The 20997-nt window shown below is 39.2% G+C and overlaps 2 protein-coding genes and 1 pseudogene across 7 annotated transcripts in view; 2 read left to right on the forward strand and 1 right to left on the reverse strand.

Annotated features, from left to right (window-relative positions):
- TMCC1 (transmembrane and coiled-coil domain family 1) overlaps window positions 1–20997 on the reverse strand; it is a 219408-nt gene that overhangs the window by 170510 nt on the left and 27901 nt on the right. The window lies entirely within an intron of this gene.
- On the forward strand, window positions 1896–2937 carry LOC101321192 (protein SET-like; annotated as a pseudogene).
- On the forward strand, window positions 16019–17189 carry LOC101326891 (uncharacterized). The gene is given in 3 exon segments (XM_073787814.1): window positions 16019–16223; window positions 16488–17055; window positions 17057–17189. Coding segments are annotated over 3 exon segments (906 nt in total).

Consider the following 20997-nt stretch of genomic DNA (forward strand, 5'->3'; position numbering starts at 1 on the left):
AATGAAAACATACATCCAAAGACTTGTACATAGATGTTTACAGCAGCTTTATTTATAATAGCCCCCAAACTAGATGGATAACAATCCATATGATAGAACACTGCTCAGCAATAAAAACTAAAAAAAAAAAAGATCAATACATGCAATAACATCAATGAACTTCAAAAGCATTATGCTGAGTAAAAGAAGCCAAGCAAAAATACAAGCTTTATGATTCCATTTATATAAAAAATTATATATAATATACATATATATGTATGCATATAAAATTAACCTACAGTGATTGCCTGTGCATGGAATTGGAGGGAAAGATGGATTACAAGGGACAAGGGGAAACTTTGGGGGGTGATGAAAATATTTATCTTGATTATGGTGATGGTTTCAAAAGTGTATACTTATGCCAAAACTCACTAAATTAAAAACTTTATGTGCAACTTATTGCATGTTAATTATACTTCATTAAAATTTAAAAAAATTTAATAAAGTGATAAAGAAACAAACATTAGTTTTGAACACCTCCATACTCAACACTGAGCCAAGAACTGTGAAACAATCAGGAAACAAATGCAAGGAGTATGAAATAGTAGATAAGAATCTAGACCTTAGAAACAATCAGTCCTATATTTGATTGTCAGTTTCAATAATTGGTAGCAAAGGGAGTCTTGGCTTTCTAAGCCTCAGTCTCATTTTCTATAATAATATCTAACTCATATGGTTGTTGTAAGAATTAAAAGAAATAATATATGAAAATCACCTCTGCCAAATTTGGAAGTACCCAATTAATGGTAGCTATAAGAATACTATCTTTTTTTCCCCCCAGAATCTGGTGAGCTGCATGCTTCTTTACAGGTGAGGCCAATCTAATTCTTGACTTACATATTAATTCTTACGTTTATTTAAATAAAAGAATTATAAGAAGCAGTGTGCACAAACAATAAGAGAACTTAGAGCAAGGGAAAAGAAAAAAAGTAGTGCATTACAGTGAAATAAATTAACTGATGGTCCTAACAAAAGCCCTGAGTTATCAAGAACAGATTCATTAGGGACTTCCCTGGCAGTCCAGTGGTTAAGATTCTGCGCCACCAATGCAGGGGGCCCAGGTTCGATCCCTGGTTGGGGAACTAAGATCCCACATGCCATGGAGTGCAGTCAAAAAATTAAAAATAAATAAATAAATAAAGAACAGATTCATCATACACAGAAAACTGTCTTTAACAGGGTGAAAATTTTTTTCTTACAAGGCCAAAAAGGAACACACATTTCAGAAAAATTACTATTCTAAAATGGTTAATTTCTTTGAAAGCTACATTTCTTCAACAGAGGTAAACTTTACCAATCTGGAAACATTTATAACTCTTTATCCCCTTTCAGTATTAAACAAATGAAATATTACCATATATGACAAAACATTTTCTGTAGCTCTAAATAATTTACTTTGTATGATTCTCAACAATCCTAAAGATATAAATTCCTCAAAGCTGAAACAAAATGGTCTACTGAAATCAGACTTTCATACAAAACCTTTCAGTATTTCTTAAATGAAGTAAAATTTTAAAACATGCAGTACATGCTATTATGGCTCACTTGCCTACTAACTGTGGGTCCTTGAGCAAATTACTGAATTTGATCTCTAAAGTATGGATTAAAATATTTCCCATCTCATGGGGTTACTGTAAAGAATAAATGAGAAATGCATGCATGGAAAGTACTTTATATAGTGCCTGGCAAGAAGTAAGCAAATACTCAGTAAGTGTTAGCTGCTATTTTTTTTTTTAAACTACTATTAAACACATACCTCTAACCTAGCCTTACACCTAAAGCAACTAGAGAAAGAAGAACAAACAAAACCCAAAGTTAAAGTTCTCAGAGCTCCTGGTACGAGCCTCTTTCCTTGGGTGGATTCTTGGCTTTTCTCCCAGCATGGCCCCCAAACACCAGTTTTCACTTCCACCCCAAGCAAAGAAACCGAAGAAACCGAGACTGACTCCTGCCTCCAGGCCAGAGGAAATATCTGCTTCTCCGAATTTGCCGAAGGAAGAAAAAGAATAGCAAGAAGCAATTGAACATACTGATGAAGTACAAAATGAAAACGGACAGACTTGACGAACAAGCCAGTGAGGAGATTTTGAAAGTACAACAGAAATATAACAAACTCCACCAACCATTTCTTCAGAAGACGTCAGAATTGATCGCCAAAACCCCACATTTTTGGGTAATATCATTTGTTAACCATCCGCAAGTGTCTGCACTGCTTGGGGAGGAGGATGAAGAGGCGCTGCATTATTTGACAAGAGTTGAAGTGACAGAATTTGGAGATATTAAATCAGGTTACAGAATAGATTCTTATTTTGATGAAAACCCTTACTTCGAAAATAAAGATCTCTCCAAAGAATTTCATCGGAATGAGAGTGATGATCCGTCTTCAAAGTCCACTGAAATCAAATGGAAATCCAGAAAGGATGTGACAAAACGTTCAAGTCAAACGCAGAATAAAGCCAGCAGGATGAGACAGCATAAGGAACCAGAAAGCTTCTTCACCTGGTTTACTGATCATTCTGATGCAGGTGCAGATGAGTTAGGAGAGGTCATCAAAGATGATATTTGGCCAAATCCATTACAGTACTACTTGGTTCCGGACATGGATGATGAGGAGAGGGAAGGAGAAGAAGGTGACGATGATGATGAAGAGGAAGAAGGATTGGAAGATATTGATGAAGAAGGGGATAAGGATGAAGGAAGATGAAGGAGAAGATGACTAATGGAACACTGATGGATTCCAACCTTCCTTTTTTAATTTTCTCCAGTCCCTGGGAGCAAGTTGCAGTCTTTTTTTTTCTCCTCCTCCTCTTGTGCTCAGTCGCCCTGTTTTTGAGGTCTCTTTTCTCCTTTATACCATGGCTCACAACTTATTTTGGGGGAAAATACCTTGAGCAGAATTCAGTGAGAAAAGAATCTCTACCCCTTTCTGTTTCAAATTCATTTTTATCCCTTCTTGTCTCAACAAAAACTTTATGGAATCAACACCACCATGCTCTGTGGGAAAAAAGAAAAACCTTCTGCTCCCTTAGCTCTGCTGGAAGCTGGAGGGTGCTAGGCCCCTGTGCAGTAGTACATAGAATTCTAGCTTTTTTCCTCCTTTCTCTGTATACTGGACTCAGAGATTGCACTGTGTCTCTATGTGAATATGGACAGTTAGCATTTACCAACATGTATCTGTCTACTTTCTCTTGTTTAAAAAAAGAAAAAAAACTTTAAAAAATGGGGTTATAGAAGGTCAGCAAAGAATGGGTTTGAGATGTTTGGGTGGGTTAAGTGGGCATTTTGACAACATGGCTTCTCCTCTGGCATGTTTAATTGTGATGTTTAATGGACATCCCTGCAGTTTAAGATGACACTTTTAAAATAAAATTCTCTCCTAATGATGACTTGAGCCCTGCCACTCAATGGGAGAATCAGCAGAACCTGTAGGATCTTATATGCAATTGACATTCTCTATTGTAATTTTGTTCCTGTTTATTTTAAAAGTTTTCTTTTTGTTTCTCTGGAAAGGAAAGATGATGCTCAGTGTTAAACGTTAAAAGTGTACAAGTTGCTTTGTTACAATAAAACTAAATGTGTATACACACACACAAAAAAACCCTAAGTTAGCAGAAGGAAAGAAATCATGAAGATCAGAGCAGAAATAAATGAAATAGAGACGAAGAAAACAATAGCAAAGATCAATGAAACTAAAAGCTGGTTCTTTGAGAAGATAAACAACATTGATAAACCTTTAGCCAGACTCATCCAGAAAAAAAGGGAGAGGACTCAAATCAATAAAATTAGAAATGAAAAAGGAGAAGTTACAATGGACACCACAGAAATACAAAGGATCATAAGAGACTACTACAAGCAAATATACACCAATAAAACGGACAACTGAGCAGAAATGGACAAATTCTTAGAAAGGCACAACCTTCCAAGACTGAACCAGGAATAAGTAGAAAATATGAACAGACCAATTACAAGTACTGAAATTGAAACTGTGATTAAACTCTTCCAACAAACAAAAGTCCGGGACCAGATGGCTTCACAGGCATATGCTATCAAACATTTAGAGAAGAGTTAACACCTACCCTTCTGAAACTCTTACAAAAAATCGCAGAGGAAGGAACACTCCCAAGCTCATTCTATGAGGCCACCATCACCCTGATACCAAAACCAGACAAAGATATCACAAAAAAAGGAAATTGCAGGCCAATATCAATGATGAACATAGACACAAAAATCCTCAACAGAATACTAGCAAATCGAATCCAACAACACATTAAAAGGATCATACACCATGATCAAGTGGGATTTATCCCAGAGATGCAAGGATTTTTCAATATCTGCAAATCAATCAGTGTGATACACCACTTCAACAAATTGAAGAATAAAAACCACATGATCATCTCAATAGATGCAGAAAAAGCTTTTGACAAAATCAACACCCATTTATGATAAAAATCTCCAGAAAGTGGGCACAGAGGGAACCTACCTCAATATAATAAAGGCCATATATGACAAACCCACAGCAAATGTCTTTCTCAACAGTGAAAAACTGAAAGCATTTCCTCTAAGATCAGGAACAAGACAAAGATGTCCACTCTCGCCACTTTTACTCAACATAGTTTTGGAAGTCCTAACCACAGTAATCAGAGAAGAAAAAAATAATAATAAAAAGAATCCAAATTGGAAAAGAAGTAAAACTGTCACTATTTGCAGATGACATGATACTGTACATAGAAAATTCTATAGATGCTACGAGAAAACTACTAGAGCGCAACAATAAATTTGGTAAAGCTGCAGGATACAAAATTAATACACAGCAATCTCTTGCATTCCTATACACTAACAACGAAAGATCAGAAAGAGAAATCAAGGAAACAATCCCATTTACCACAGCATCAAAAAGAATAAAATACCCAGGAATAAACCTACCAAAGGAGACAAAAGACCTGTACACAGAAAACTATAAGACACTGATGAAAGACATCAAAGATGACACAAAGAGATGGAGAGATATACCATGTTCTTAGATTGGAATAATCAATAATGTCAAAGTGACTAAACTACCCAAAGCAATCTACAGATTCAATGCAATACCTATTAAATTACCACTAGCATTTTTCACAGAATTAGAACAAAAAATTTTACAATTTGTATGGAAACACAAAAGACCACAAATAGCCAAAGCAATCCTTTTTTTAAATTTTAACATCTTTATTGGAGTATAATTGCTTTACACTGTTGTGTTAGTTTCTGCTGTATAACAAAGTGAACCAGCGATATGTATACATATATCTCCATATCCCCTCCCTCTTACATCTCCCTCCCACCCTCCCTATCCCACCCCTCTAGGTGGTCACAAAGCACCAAGCTGATCTCCCTGTGCTATGTGGCTGCTTCCCACTAGCTATTTTACATTTGGTAGTGTATATATGTCAATGTCACTCTCTCACTTCGTCCCAGCTTACCCTTCCTCCTCTCTGTGTCCTCAAGTCCATTCTCTATGTCTGTGTCCCCAAGCAATCTTGAGAAAGAAAAATGAAGCTAGAGGAATCAGGCTCCCCGACTTCAGACTATACCACAAAGCTACTGAAATCAAAACAGTGTGGTACTGGCACAAAAACAGAAATACAGATCAATGAAACATGATAGAAAGTCCAGAGATAAACCCATGCACCTATGGTCACCTAATCTATGACAAAGGAGGCAAAAATATACAATGGAGAAAAGACAGTCTCTTCAATAAGTGGTGCTGGGAAAACTGGACAGCTACATGTAAACAAATAAAATTAGAACACTCCCTAACACCATAAACAAAAATAAACTCAAAATGAATTAAAGACCTAAATGTAAGACTGGATACTATAAAACTCTTAGAGGAAAACACTCTTTGACATAAATCACAGCATTATCTTTTTGGATCCACCTCCTACAGTAATGAAAATAAAAACAGAAGTAAACAAATGGGACCTGATTAAACTTAAAAGTTTTTGCACAGCAAAGGAAACGATAAACAAAACGAAAAGACAACCCACAGAATGGGAGAAAATATTTGCAAATGAAGCGATCAACAAGGGATCAATCTCCATAATATACAAACAGCTCATGCAGCTCAATAGCAACAACAAAAAAACCCAATCAAAAAATGGGCAAAAGATCTAAATAAATATTTCTCCAGGGCTTCCCTGGTGGCGTAGTGGTCAAGAATCCACCTGCCAATGCAGCGGACATGGGTTTGAGCCCTGGTCTGGGAAGATCCCACATGCCGTGGAGCAGCTAATCCCGTGCGCCACAACTACTGAACCTGCGCTCTAGAGCCCACGAGCCACAACGACTGAAGCCTGTGTGCCTAGAGCCCGTGCTCCGCAACAAGACACCTCAGTGAGAAGCCCGCGCACCAAAACGAGTAGCCCCCGCCCGCCACAAATAGAGGAAGCCGACGCGCAGCAACAAAGACCCAACGCAGCCAAAAATAAACAAATAAATTAAAAAACAAAAAATTTCTCCAAAGAAGACATTCAGATGGCTAAAAAGCACATGAAAAGATGTTCAACATCAGTAATTATTAGGGAAACACAAATCAAAACTACAATGAGGTATCACCTCACACTGGTCAGAATGGCCATCATCAAAAAATCTACAAACAGTAAATGCTGGAGAGGGTGTGGAGAAAAGGGAACCCTCCTACACTGCTGTGGGAATGTAAACTGGTACAGCCACCATGGAGAACAGTATGGAGGTTCCTTAAAAAACCAAAAACTAGAGCTACCATATGATCCAGCAATCCCACTCCTGGGCATATATCCGGAGAAAACCATAATTCGAAAAGATACATGCACCCCAATGTTCACTGCAGTACTATTTACAATAGCCAAGACATGGAAGCAACCTAAATGTCCATCAACAGAGGAATGGATAAAAGAAGACATGGTATATATACACAATGGAATATTACTCAGGCATAAAAACAGAATGAAATAATGCCATATGCAGCAACATGGATGGACCTAGAGATTGCCATACTGAGTGAAGTCAGAGAAAGATAAATATCATATGATACCACTTATATGTGGAATCTAAAAAAAGGGTACAAATGAACTTATCTGCAAAACAGAAATAGAGTTACAGATGTAGAAAACAAACTTATAGTTACCAAGGGGTAAGGGGGAGAGGGATAAATTGGGAGACTGGAATTGAGATATACATACTACTATATGTAAAACAGATAACTAATAAGGACCTACTGTGTAGCACACGGAACCCTACTCAGTACTCTGTAATAACCTATATGGCAAAAGAATCGGAAAAAAAAAAAAAATATATATATATATATAAAACTGAATCACCTTGCTGTACACTTGAAACTAATACAACATTGTAAACCAGCTATAAAAAATTCAATAAAAATTATTTTTTAAAGAAATGTACCTCATCGTGATCATAAATTTAATAGTAAGATTTAAGAAGGATTACATTTAATGCAAAATTGTAAATTCTTTTCTAATTAACACTCAGATTAGGTCTCATCTGAAAACTGTTAGTACTTTACTGAAATGTCTGCATTTCTTTTGTAAATATAATTGCATAATCTGTAACCAAATCTAAATCCTGATAGTCAAAAATGTAGAAGGATACAATTACCTCATCAATTCATGTTCTTCTACTTAACACTGTTCAAACACTGAATGTCCTGTTCTTCTGTCTATCCTTTTCCCACAATTCAATTAAACAAATGTTTGAATGCCTTAAAAATGCAAGACATAATATCCTAGCTGGATCAACAGAAATTAGAAAAGAATCCTACGGTTTTTTCCACTATGCTTTCCTGAAACCAGAAGAGAAAGCTTATGTTATATCCAACTCACTCATGTTTAACAATATCTACTTAGGCCAGAGCTAAGATATATTTAATTTCACGTTTTGTCTTCCTATCACACAAAGTCTCTTCCATGAACTAACTTGCGTCCAAAAAACTGGCAGTTGCTGCTGAGATGAGGCAAAGGTTTAATCACTGGACGGCACTCACAGAAAATTAAACCAGTGAACCCAAGACCTGTTCAACAGTGGGGTTCCTCGGGTGGGTTTTTTTTACTTCCCTCAGCAATCGATACAACAACTTTCCAAACTGTACTCATAATGTATTCATTCCCAAGATCACTACTCAGAAGCATATAAATAAACCATGGCACAGCCAGAACCAACCAAACCTGTTTTGACAGATCCAGGCCAACCAACTGCACAGCTTCTGAAATATGCACCCCCACAGGCCTATGCAACATCAGCCTTTGGCTCCGGAATACGTTCCTTTCCTTCCTGTAGGCCTAGTTCTGGCTTTTGAGGAAAGAAAAATAAAGCTGTCAGCTGAGTGGATCAAACTTCCAGCAGGGTAAACAGAAAAAGCTTGTCATTTAAATCCCTTCCAGCAAGCATCTGCTCAACAGAAATGAAGGCAACTTAGTTATAAAAGACAACAACGAGGGGACTTTCCTAATGGCGCAGTGGCTAAGAGTCTGCCTGCCAATGCAGGGTACACAGGTTCGAGCCCTTGTCTGGGAAGATCCCACGTGCCGCGGAGCAAATAAGCCTGTGCACCACAACTACTGTGCCCGCGCACCTAGAGTCCGTGCTCCACAACAAGAGAAGCCACCGCAATGAGAAGCCCGCGCAAGGCAATGAAGAGTAGCCCCCGCTCACCCAACTAGAGAAAGCCTGTGTTCAGCAACAAAGACCCAACGTAGCCAAAAATAAATTAAATAAAATAAATTTAAAAAAAAAGACAACAATGGGGCTTCCCTGGTGGCGCAGTGGTTGCGAGTCCGCCTGCCGGTGCAGGGGACACGGATTCGTGCCCCGGTCTGGGAGGATCCCACATGCCGCGGAGCGGCTGGGCGCGTGAGCCATGGCCGCTGAGCCTGCGCCATGGCCGCTGAGCCTGCGCGTCGGGAGCCTGTGCTCCGCAACGGGAGAGGCCACAACAGTGAGAGGCCCGCGTACCGCCAAAAAAAAAAAAAAAAAAAAAGACAACAATGAAAATTCAATATAGTTTTTTTAATGATCAAAAGAATAATAAAATAAATTTTAAAAAAAACAATGAATTCAATATATTTTAGTTTTTTTAATGATCAAAAGAATAAGAAAATACTCAAATATGCTACTTTCATCAAATTATAAACCAGCTAGCATAAGTAGAGAACAAAATAACTCAAAGCTAAATAATACCATGCAGATAGCTATTTTTAATTTTCTATGTTGATTCCATTAGGTAACATGCTTCTGAGCAATCAGGTCATGGCTTATGGAAGGGGAAGGGGTTGTTGGGTAGGGAGAGTACACTATTATTAAGTGCAAATATCAATTAATAATGCAGCCTTAATTATTTGCCAACATGAGAAACATGAGCAGCAGAACACTATTTCTGGAAAGCATTAAAATTACTGATCTAGTCATTCATTCAGGAAATATTATCCAATGCCTACTCTTTGGTTAAAACTGCAGTACAGGCTTCCCTGGTGGCGCAGTGGTTGAGAGTCCGCCTGCCGATGCAGGGGACACGGGTTCGTGCCCCGGTCCGGGAAGATCCCACATGCCGCGGAGCGGCTGGGCCCGTGAGCCATGGCCGCTGAGCCTGCGCGTCCAGAGCCTGTGCTCCGCAACGGGAGAGGCCACAGCAGTGAGAGGCCCGCATACCGCAAAAAAAACAAACCAAAAAACAAACCACAAAAAACCTGCAGTACACATCAACACGTGTAAAAACCTACAGGACGGAGAAAGCACTGATAAGCATACCAGTATGGAAAAGCAATTCTCACATATGTATTTATTTGCATCTTAAGAACAAAACTATCGAACTAAACACAATAAGAGGGTATATCTAAATTTAACCAATGAGTTCTCTCCTGCACTAAGACATCTCCTTCTGTTTGTACTTCTTCACCACCTTCATCCAATTCCCCCTCCCCCCACCTCTGGTAACCACAAATCTGATCTTTTTTTCTATAAGTTTGTTTGTCTGTTGAAGTATAGTTCACCTACACTATGTAAGTTCCTGGTGTACAACATAGTGATTCGATGTTTCTATACATTACAAAATGATCACCACGCCTCCTAAATATTCCTGAATTAATTCCTTTCTATCCTCTCCACCAACGCCAGTCTTGTCTAAGTAAGTCACCACTATCTCTCACCTGAACTAGTCTAAGTTCCTAACTAGTATCTCTGCCTCCACTCTGGTGCACCTCAATCCATTCTCTGCCTTGAGGTAAAAAATGCTCACATCAAAAAGCAAGTCTGGGGCTTCCCTGGTGGCGCAGTGGTTGAGAGTCCGCCTGCCGATGCAGGGGACACGGGTTCGTGCCTCGGTCCGGGAAGATCCCACATGCCGCGGAGCGGCTGGGCCCGTGAGCCATGGCCGCTGAGCCTGCGCGTCGGGAGCCTGTGCTCCGCAACGGGAGAGGCCACAGCAGTGAGAGGCCCGCATACCGCAAAAAAAAAAAAAAAAAAAAAAAAAAAAGCAAGTCTGGGGAGTTCCGTGGTTGCCTAGTCATTAGGATTCCAGGCTTTCACTGCGGTGGCTCCAGGTTCAATCCCTGGTTGGGGAACTGAGATCCCACAAGCCATGTGGCACAGCCAAAAAGAAAAAAAAGAAAAAAAACAAGTCTGACTTTGTCCCTTCTTGCTTAAAGCCCTCTAACGGTTCCTTGTTCCTCTTAGAATAAAGGCAAAAACTTAACAAAATCTTTAATAAAAACCTGCAAGAGCAGGCCTATCTCTCCACCTCAAACCATTTCATTCTCCCTCTAGCTGTCACTTCTCAGGCCACACTAGCCTCATTTCACCATTTTCCCTTCTACCACAGGGCCTTTGCACCTGCTGTTCCTTCTGCCTGGACAACCATCCTTCCTCTCTTTGCCAAGTCAATACCTACTCTTCCATCAAATCATAGCAGAAGTACCATTTCTTGAGGATGCATTTTCTAACCTGGTCAAGTTTCACTAATATCACTTATACCACTGCTGCAGTTATAATTTTACATTTAATTTAATATTAATATTTATTTCCTCCACCAGCCCACAGGTTCCATGGGGGATGGTATCACATCAGGGTTTCCTCCACATTATATCCTCAATGCCTGGTTACTTCAATAAAAATATGTTGCATGAATGATCAAATGCATGAACCATGCTCAAGAACCATCAAACATGGTCCACATTGCCTAGGTCAAAGTTCAGGTGCCTGAAATCACAAAACGTTCAATACTAGGTCAAGCTCCCAACATCATGATCTTTACTACATCTAATTTCCTTTAACAAGGTCCCTTTAGCAGAGATAATGAAGTTTATTCATCACAGGCCTTCTTCTGCTGGCTTCCTATTTACATGAGGAAACCATCAAAAAATCAAACTCCATTGAATACTCTAAAATAAAGCAATCTAAATCTAAGTTTGATTACAATTTTCAAAACAAAATTATTATTTTTTTAATATCTCGCTGTCAAGTCCCAAAGCAAAGATAAATCCCCGTTTGTCTTGGAATCTGAACCTCCTACTCAACTTATCTCAAAACAAATTACTGAAAATAAAAGTCTACCAAAAAATAACATTTAAACAAGTTTACCCATACAACTATGGTCAATTAATCTATGACAAAGGAGGTAAGAATATACAAGGGAGAAGAGACAGTTTCTTCCATAAATGGTGGGAAAACCGGCCACATGTAAAAGAAAGAAATTAGAACACTAACACCATACACAAAAATAAACTCAAAATGGACTAAAGACCTAAATGTAAGACCGGATACTATAAAACTCTGAGAGGAAAACATAGGAAGAACACTCTTTGACATAAATCTCAGCAATATCTTTTTGGATTCACCTCCTAGAGTAATGAAAATGAAAACAAAAATAAACAAGTGGGACCTAATTAAACTTAAAAGCTTTGCACAGCAAAGGAAACCATACCCAAAACAAAAAGACAACCCTCGGAATGGGAGAAAATATTTGCAAAAGATGAGACTGACAACAGATTAATCTCCAAAATATACAACAGCTCATGCAGCTCAATATCAAAAAAACAACAGCCCAACCAAAAAATGGGCAGAAGATCTAAATAGACATTTCTCCAAAGAAGACATACAGATGGCTAAAAAGCACACGAAAAGATGCTCAATATCACTAATTATTGGGGAAACACAAATCAAAACTACAATGAGGTATCACCTCACACTGGTCAGAGTGGCCATCATCAAAAATCTACAAACAGTAAATGCTGGAGAGGGTGTGGAGAAAAGGGAACCCTCCTACACTGTTGTGGGAAACTGGTACAGCCACCATGGAGAACAGTATGGAGGTTCCTTAAAAAACTAAAAATAGAGCTACCATATGATCCAGCAATCCCACTCCTGGGCATATAACTGGAGAAAACCATAATTCGAAAAGATACATGCACCCCAGTGTTCACTGCAGCACTAATTACAAGAGCCAAGACATGGAAGCAACCTAAATGTCCATCAACAGAGGAATGGATAAAGAGGATATGGTACAGGGACTTCCCTAGTGGTGCAGTGGTTAAGAATCCACCTGCCAATGCAGGGGACACGGGTTCGATCCCTGATCCGGGAAGATCCCACATGCCGCGTAGCAACTAAGCCCGTGCGCCACAACTACTGAGCCTGTGCTCTAGAGCCCACGAGACACAATTACTGAAGCCCGCGCGCCTAGAGCCCGTGTTCTGCAACGAGAAGCCACGGCAAGGAGAAGCCCACGCATCGCAACAAAGAGCAGTCCCCGCTCACCACAACTAGAGAAAGCCCACAGGCAGCAACAAAGACCCAACACAGCCAAAAATAAATAATAAATTTTATTTTAAAAGAGATGTGTATATATATACAATGGAATATTACTCAGCCATAAAAAAGAATGAAATTATGCCATGTGCAGCAACGTGGATGGACCCAGACATGATCATACTAAGTGAAGTCAGACAGAGAAAGACAAATATCAAATGATATCACTTACATGTGGAATCTAAAAAAAATGATACAAATGAACTTATTTACAAAACAGAAACAGATTCACAGACTTAGAAAAGAAACTTATAGTTACTAAAGGGGAAAGGAAGGGGGGAGGGATAAATTAGGAGGTTGGGATTAACATATACACGTTATCATATACAAAACAATCAACGAGGACCTACTGTATAGCACAGGGAACTCTACTCAATACTCTGTAATAACCTATATAGGAAAAGAATCTGGAAACTAGATGTGTGTGTGTGTGTGTGTCTGTGTGTATAACAGAATCTCCTTGCTGTACACCTGAAACAGTGTAAACCACTGTGTAAACCACTATACTCCAAAATAAAATAAAAATTAAAAAAAATAAATTTTTAAAGAAGTTTAAATCTCTAGACATAAAAAAAAAAACCTCAGTAGGAAAAGGAAAAAACATTGGGGCAATGTTTGGATGAAAAACCCTCTTCCACCATACAAAACAAGAAGACAACGTCCCCATGAATTCTGGCAAAGTCAATACTCAGCCTTATTCACAAAATTCTTGGATAGCTTCCTTGGCCTAAAAACCCCAGGCTATTTCAGTGACTGAGTAAAGCCTGTGTATAGATATGGTTGCTTAGGGGAATTGCCTGTTTTGACGGTAAGCAAACAGTTCTCAATGGTGTTTCAATAATTCAAAGTCATTAAAAACAGTGGATAAAATAATTCATGACAAAATATTAGATGTAAAAAATAAGGTTAGGCCTTGTTCACAGGGTTACACAATGGCACACGTAGAAGGAAGACTGGAACTCACAGACCTTGAACAACTTCTTCATTCATCTGCCCAAACAACTTTCCTTTTCCCACTTACTTACAACTTTCCAAATAAACTGACTTTCAGACAACCCAAAAATTTTCAGGAAAATGTCTACACAGAAAAGAAAATGCTGGTAAATAACACTGCCCCTTTATCAGTGTAAAACTACTCCCTCTGGGAACATCCCTGGCAGTTCAGTGGTTGCGACTCCCCCTTCCCCTGCAGGGGCTGTGAGTTCAATCCCTGGTCAGGGAACTAAGATCCCACATGCCTCATAGCCAAAACCCCAAAACATAAAACAGAAGCAATATTGTAACAAATTCAATGAAGACTTTAAAAATGGTCCACGTCAAAAAAAAAAAAATCTTAAAAAAATACTACTCCCTCTGTAGCCTGGATTAAAATTTTATTAGAAAAGCATTTTTACACAATTATGCCTTATCTATTTCTAAAAGGCTAAAGACCTTACGATCTACAGATCAGACTTTATTACAGGTTTCAAGATTCAAATTACTGATGAAACATAAAAGATTTGCCTTCACTGGCTTTCTTTTTCTTTTTTTGCGGTACACAGGGCCTCGCAATGTTGTGGCCTCTCCCGTTGCGGAGCACAGGCTCCGGACGCACAGGCTCTGCGGCCATGGCTCACGGGCCCAGCCGCTCCGCGGCACGTGGGATCTTCCCGGACTGGGGCACGAACCCGTGTCCCCTGCATCAGCAGGTGGACTCTCAACTACTGCGCCACCAGGGAAGCCCCTTCACTGGCTTCCTAATATGAATAATAAAGCACTCAAAGTGTTCAAAAAGAGGGTACTGACTGGAAAGGGGCATAAAGGAATTCTAGGGGGAGGAAAATGTTCTACGCCTTGGTCTGACTGGTAGTTATCATTATACACATACAGCAGCATACATATGTAAAAATTCATTAAGCTATATATACATCTTAGATTTATGCATTTACTAGAAATTGTACATCAAGCTTTTTTGGTTTTTGTTTTTTGTTTTTGCGGTACGCAGGGCTCTCACTGCCGCAGCCTCTCCCGCCGCGGAGCACAGGCTCCGGACGCGCAAGCCCAGCGGCCATGGCTCACGGGCCCAGCCGCTCCGCGGCATGCGGGATCTTCGCGGACTGTGGCATGAACCCGCATCCCCGGCACCGGCAGGCGGACTCCCAACCACTGCGCCACCAGGGAAGCCCCATCAAGTTTTTTTAAATGAAATTTTTAAAAAGGTTCCAAAGAATTACCTCATTATCCCAAAGCACATAATGTAAGAACAGTCAGATTTCGTCTTCTATTAGTAAAAAGAATCAAGCATGGAGAAGTAAAGCAATTTGCTTTGTTAACTCAAAATGAAGAAGGAAAACAAGTCTCCCAACTCTTTTCTATCACTGATCTAACCTATGTGTGTCACAGACAATGAGACTGAATCTCGAGAGCCTTCTACTGAGAGTAAAAAAAAAAGTCAGAGAAAGAAAGAGGACACAATCAATCCTAGTTCACCAAGTTACCCAGAATAAGGCTAGAAAACTGAGGAACCAAATCAACATCCTCTCTATCCCCAAGTGACATATTATTATTCACAAACAACATAATTATTTTAATCTAGAACTGGTTATGAAATAATGCAAAGAATGCAAAAGAAGTTTCAGCTTCATACTTCCTCTAAACACTATCACAGTGCTACCTCTTGCTTCATTCTGTAGTTTTTCTAAGGGTCTGAGGCACTATACTCGCCGGCCTTTACTTTAGGCCATTTACATGTCTTGAGTGAGATAGTAAGAAGTGTATACAGTTTAGGCTTCAATGGACCAAGGTAAAGTATGGCTCTTATTTCATAGTCACAGAGTTTTAGAGTTGGGCTAGATCTGAGCAGCCAGTTATTCACTTAATGAATAAAGAAAGTAAATCTTAAAATGGTTAAGGGACTTGCCTAATATCTCAGAGCTAATAAGTGGCAGAGTCAAAATTGAATCCTGGGTGTTTCAGTAGTGAGCGGCGGGTGAGCCAGAAGGGCTTGAGGGACAGGTGGAGAGCAGAGATCGGCTTCTCAGTTCATGTGAAGAAAGCAAAATTGAAGGCTGTGTAATTGAACCTGAGGGTCCCTCTTGTATATTCCTGCCTGTTTCAGTTTCCAGCGGCCCTGGTTAAAATCTACAAAAAGCCAACCTAGGGCCACAGGATGGGATCAGTGACATTCCAGGATGTGGCTGTGGACTTCACCCTGGAGGAGTGGCAGCTGCTGCGATGTGCTCAGAGGAAGCTGTATTGGAATGTGATGCTGGAGAACTTTAGAAACCTCATCTCAGTGGAAGTTATCTGCTTACTTGATGATGAGCTAGAGGGACAGGAAGGAGAAGGAAGCAAAGACAAATTTTTAAACCAAGGTATGTTCACCTTCAAGAAAACACTGACCAACAAGACAGTCCAAAATTGTAAACTGAGTATAAATTTTATTTCTTCAAGACAAAAACAACATAAGTGTGAATCAAATGGAAAGTGTTTGCAACCTAACATACTTTCTTAGTTAGAATAAAAGTTATATCAGAGAAAACTCATGAATACAAGGAATGTGGAAAAGCCTTCAGAAACAAGTTGTGTCTTATTAGACATGAAAAAAAGCACAGAAGGAAAAAAACCTTTGGGTGCAGTGAATGTGGGAAAGCCTTCCAAAAAGAAGTCTCGTCTCATTAGACATGAAAAAAGCATACAAGAAAAAAAAAACACCTTTGAACGCAGTGACTGTGGGAAAGCCTTTAACAGTAAGGGACACCTTGCAGCTCATCAAAAAATTCATAGTGGTGAGAAACCCTTTGTGTGCAGTGATTGTAGGAAAGCTTTTACGCATAAAGCACAACCCGTGGTCCATCAGAGACTCCACACTGGAGAGAAGGCTTATGAATGTGGTCAATGTGGGAAATCATTCACCTGGAACTCCTCCTTTACTCAGCATGTGAAATCGCACACACCTGAGAACTCATTTGAATGTAGGGAGTGTGGGAAAAGCTTCAAGTATAGCTCATCCCTTTATAAACACTCCAGAATCCATACAGACGAGAAACCATACCAATGCAGAGAATGTGGCAAAGCCTTTGCAGAATCATCAGTGTTGATCATGCATCAGAGAATTCATACAGGCGAGAAACCCCACGGGTGCACTGAATGTGGCAAAGCCTTCATCAAGAGATCACATTTCCTTAAGCATTACTCAACTCACAGCAGAGCAACAAAATAAATGCAACACATGTGGGAAATCTTTTAACTGGAAGATACATCTCAATCTCCATCAAAAAAGTCATAAAAACAAGGGAGCTTTGTTAAATGTGGGAAAACTTAAAATTAGCCTTTACTGAAGCAGCAGCAAAGAATTCATCATGAGAAAAACCCTATCAGTTAAATAAATGTGGAAAAGCATGTTCTGAAATTCATGTTCTATAAGTGATATTACTAATTTTATTGAAAAGATTACAGGAAATTTTGAGCTACAGACAACTTTACAGTAAAACTGAGGAAGTTGTGAAAAAATTGAATTAAGGCATCAGACTGACTATAATTGCATGTGTACACTGCCCCTAATTTATGACTTTTACACAATTTATACAAATGTCTGCATTGCTTAAGAAATTTGTATAACTGTGGGTTTGAAATATATGCTATGCACATTATACAAAATTATATCTGTTATAACGATGGTTGCACAACATTGTGAACGTACTTAATGCCAATGAATTGTACACTTAAAAATGGTTTAGGGCTTCCCTGGTGGCGCAGTGGTTGAGAGTCTGCCTGCCGATGCAGGGGACATGGGTTCATGCCCCAGTCCGGGAAGATCCCACATGCCGCGGAGCAGCTGGGCCCATGAGCCATGGCCGCTGAGCCTGCGCGTCTGGAGCCTGTGCTCCGCAACGGGAGAGGCCTCAACAGTGAGAGGCCCGCATACCGCAAAAAAAAAAAAAAAAAAAAAAAAAAAAAATGGTTTAGATAGTACATTTTACATTCTGTATATTTTACTACAATAAAAAATGTATAAAAAAAAAAGTTGAATCCCGCCTTCTATTCACCACACCACACCTATATCGCTGCTCAGACAGAACCTGGATACCACCTTATCTAAAGGAATAATTATACTCTGGAGAAAAAATGGTTCATATTATCCAAAGTCTCACACTCATCTGTCCCACAGCACTATTATTTTAATTTATAATCAGAATTATAACTGTCAACCAGTTTACAGTCAGTACCTTCTTTTCTCAGCAGTAAAATCCCTGGTAATTAACTGGTAAACTGAATTAATACCAAAACGTTACTTGGTAAATGAATAATCAAAGCAAACAGAGATAAGTGGTTTTAAAGAATACATGCGGCAAGTTCTTTTCATGGCAAACCACCTTACTTCATCTAAGACATTCATACGGTCATTCATCCATTCAGCAAACACTGAAATGTCCACTAGGTGTCAGGCACTGTTCTGGGCTCAAGGAATACAGAGACAGATACGGGGGACTTTGGTTTAAGTAGACAAACAACGGAATGCAGTAAGGGCCATGATGGGACAACCAGGGTGCTGTGGAAGCCCAGAGGAGCAACATCTACTCTAATCTAGAAGGTCAGGGAAGTCAGACCAGCTTCTTACTCTCTCAAGCAAGCAGGCTTCTCATCATTCTTTTTATTTATTTTTTTTTGGGGGGGTACGCGGGCCTCTCACTGTTGTGGCCTCTCCCGCTACGGAGCACAGGCTCCAGACGCGCAGGCTCAACGGCCATGGCCCACGGGCCCAGCCGCTCTGCGGCACGTGGGATCCTCCCGGACCAGGGCACGAACTCGTGTCCTCTGCATTGGCAGGCGGACTCTCAACCACTGCGCCACCAGGGAAGCCCCTCATCATTCTTGAAATATACCATTTTGGGAATTGCCTGGCCGTCCAGTGGTTAGGATTCCGCCCTTTCACTGCCAAGGGCCTGGGGTTCAATCCCTGGTCAGGGAACTAAGATCCCCCAAGCTGTGCAGTGCAGCCAAAAAAGAAATATACCATCTTGAACACTGGTCTCTATTGACACAAAAATCTCCAAAACCTATGTCTGAGGCAAAAGAAAAACAGCATTATAATATTATCCTATTTGTGTAAAATTACTTCATATTCATACATCTATATGTGTAGATACATTTTCAAAGACACATGTATGGAAAAATATTTACAAAACTTTTAATGGTAATCATCCACGTGAGATGGAATTTCAGATTGTTTCAACTTCTTTACACTTTTCTGCTTTAATTTTTAAGAATACTCCTGTAATTTTTTTAATTTTCCTGTAAACAAGGTGAGTGGGAGAGGGCAAGCACACAAAAGAAAACTGAATAAACTATTAGTGTACTTGTATCAACCTGTCTCCCCTATTTGGAGTATTATTTGTCACATGGGGGACACTAATGCAGCACACTTGAGATCTTTTATTTACACTTGTAAGAAGGGCTACTTCTGGGAAAGTTTCTAGAGAAACAAGAAAGTGAGATGGTAGAAACCTAATGGGTGGTAATCACTACGTTAAGGTGTTCAGACTTCATTCTGTGGATGAGAGAAAAACACTGAGGGGTTTTTGAACAAAGTAACAATCAACTGTTTTTTAACAAGGTATCTTTGGTAGCATTTATAATACAGACAGACAAGAAAGGGAGTAAAGGCAAAGAGACGCATTAGAAAGTTTTGGTTACATTGTTTTTTCTAATCTGGAGAAATGGTACCAAATTTTTATCACTGGTATCTCTGGTAGATGAAAATATAGGGAGTCTCCCCCTTTTGGTGTTTATACATTTCAACAACTCTTGCACTTCTTAAAATAAGAATGTATTATACTTATAATCAGAAAAAATAAGAATGGCTATCACAGAAACTCAAAGAGGGTGCAGGGGAAATGATGAAAGCTTGGACTATAAGCTCTAAAAGGGCAGGAAATTGATCTGTCTTATTTATCACTATATTACTAGTACCTTGCACACTGCCTAGCACATATGAGGTGCTCAATAAATGTGTCAAAATAAACAAAAGAGTGAATGAGTGAACAAATGAATATCCTGAAGGCTCAAAGAAGAAGACACATTTCAGAAGTAAAATATACGTTTGTTGATCAACATAAAGGCCAGCAACAGGAAGAAATCAAAGATAACCCTAAGTTTTTTGGACTACTTGGCTAAGAGAATGATGAGCCATTAATCAAGATAAGTAAATCTACAGGAGGTATAGGTATAGAGAAAAGCAAAGAGATCATGGCAAAATGCCAATGAACTTGGAAGACATTAAGTTTCAGGAACCAGTGGGGAATCTACCCTGAAGATACAGATTTGGAAGTCACTCCTAGAAGTTTATATCAGAGATCAGAGCTACCACACACCATAGTTTATGGACCCTCATGCTCTTTGTCGATGACAGAGTAGAACATGCAGATCAAAACGGAATACACCACTCTTCTGGGTGCCCTGATGCCCTAACCTGATCTTTTTGCCTCACCGATTTTTAAACGCAGATTATGAATAAATATACTTTATAGAGTCTTCATCTCTCATTTGCTTCCTAATAGGATACAAAGGCCCACAGCTATATTTCATATTTTCACTATTCGCTACAGACAGAATTCTGGGTTCACAGATACAGGAAACATAAGAAATTCAATACACATGGTATTATTTACCATAAACATACAAAATTTATATACTAGTTTTATTCAACATTATTCACTGGCAAACTGTCATGATACAATAATTTTCCACATACTACTGACTTTTTAAAGTTTCAGTTTGAAACTTGAAATACTTTTGAAAAAACAAGTGTTTTGAGAGAGCATCCTTTATCAATAGACCATGTCTTTACAGATGTTTATTCACATGATAGGGCAGGAAAAGGGTTTTTTTGATACTTTTTTCCAACTTATTCTGGGATTACAACATGATACTTCCAACTATCCTCACCTATGCGAGTCTCTTCCCCCTCCAATTCATTCTACCTATGAATTGAAAACAAAATCAAAACCTTCTCATTTCCTTTGTTCCAACTCTACCTCTCAAAATCCATCCTTCATATTTTAAACTGACCTTACTCTAAGCTCAAAAGGTCAACAAGTAGGTTAGGCTATACTCTAAATGCAGAAACACACAACATAAGGCTAATCT

The sequence above is a fragment of the Tursiops truncatus genome, chromosome 10, assembly GCF_011762595.2.
Source record: "Tursiops truncatus isolate mTurTru1 chromosome 10, mTurTru1.mat.Y, whole genome shotgun sequence".
Classification (NCBI taxonomy): domain Eukaryota; kingdom Metazoa; phylum Chordata; class Mammalia; order Artiodactyla; family Delphinidae; genus Tursiops; species Tursiops truncatus.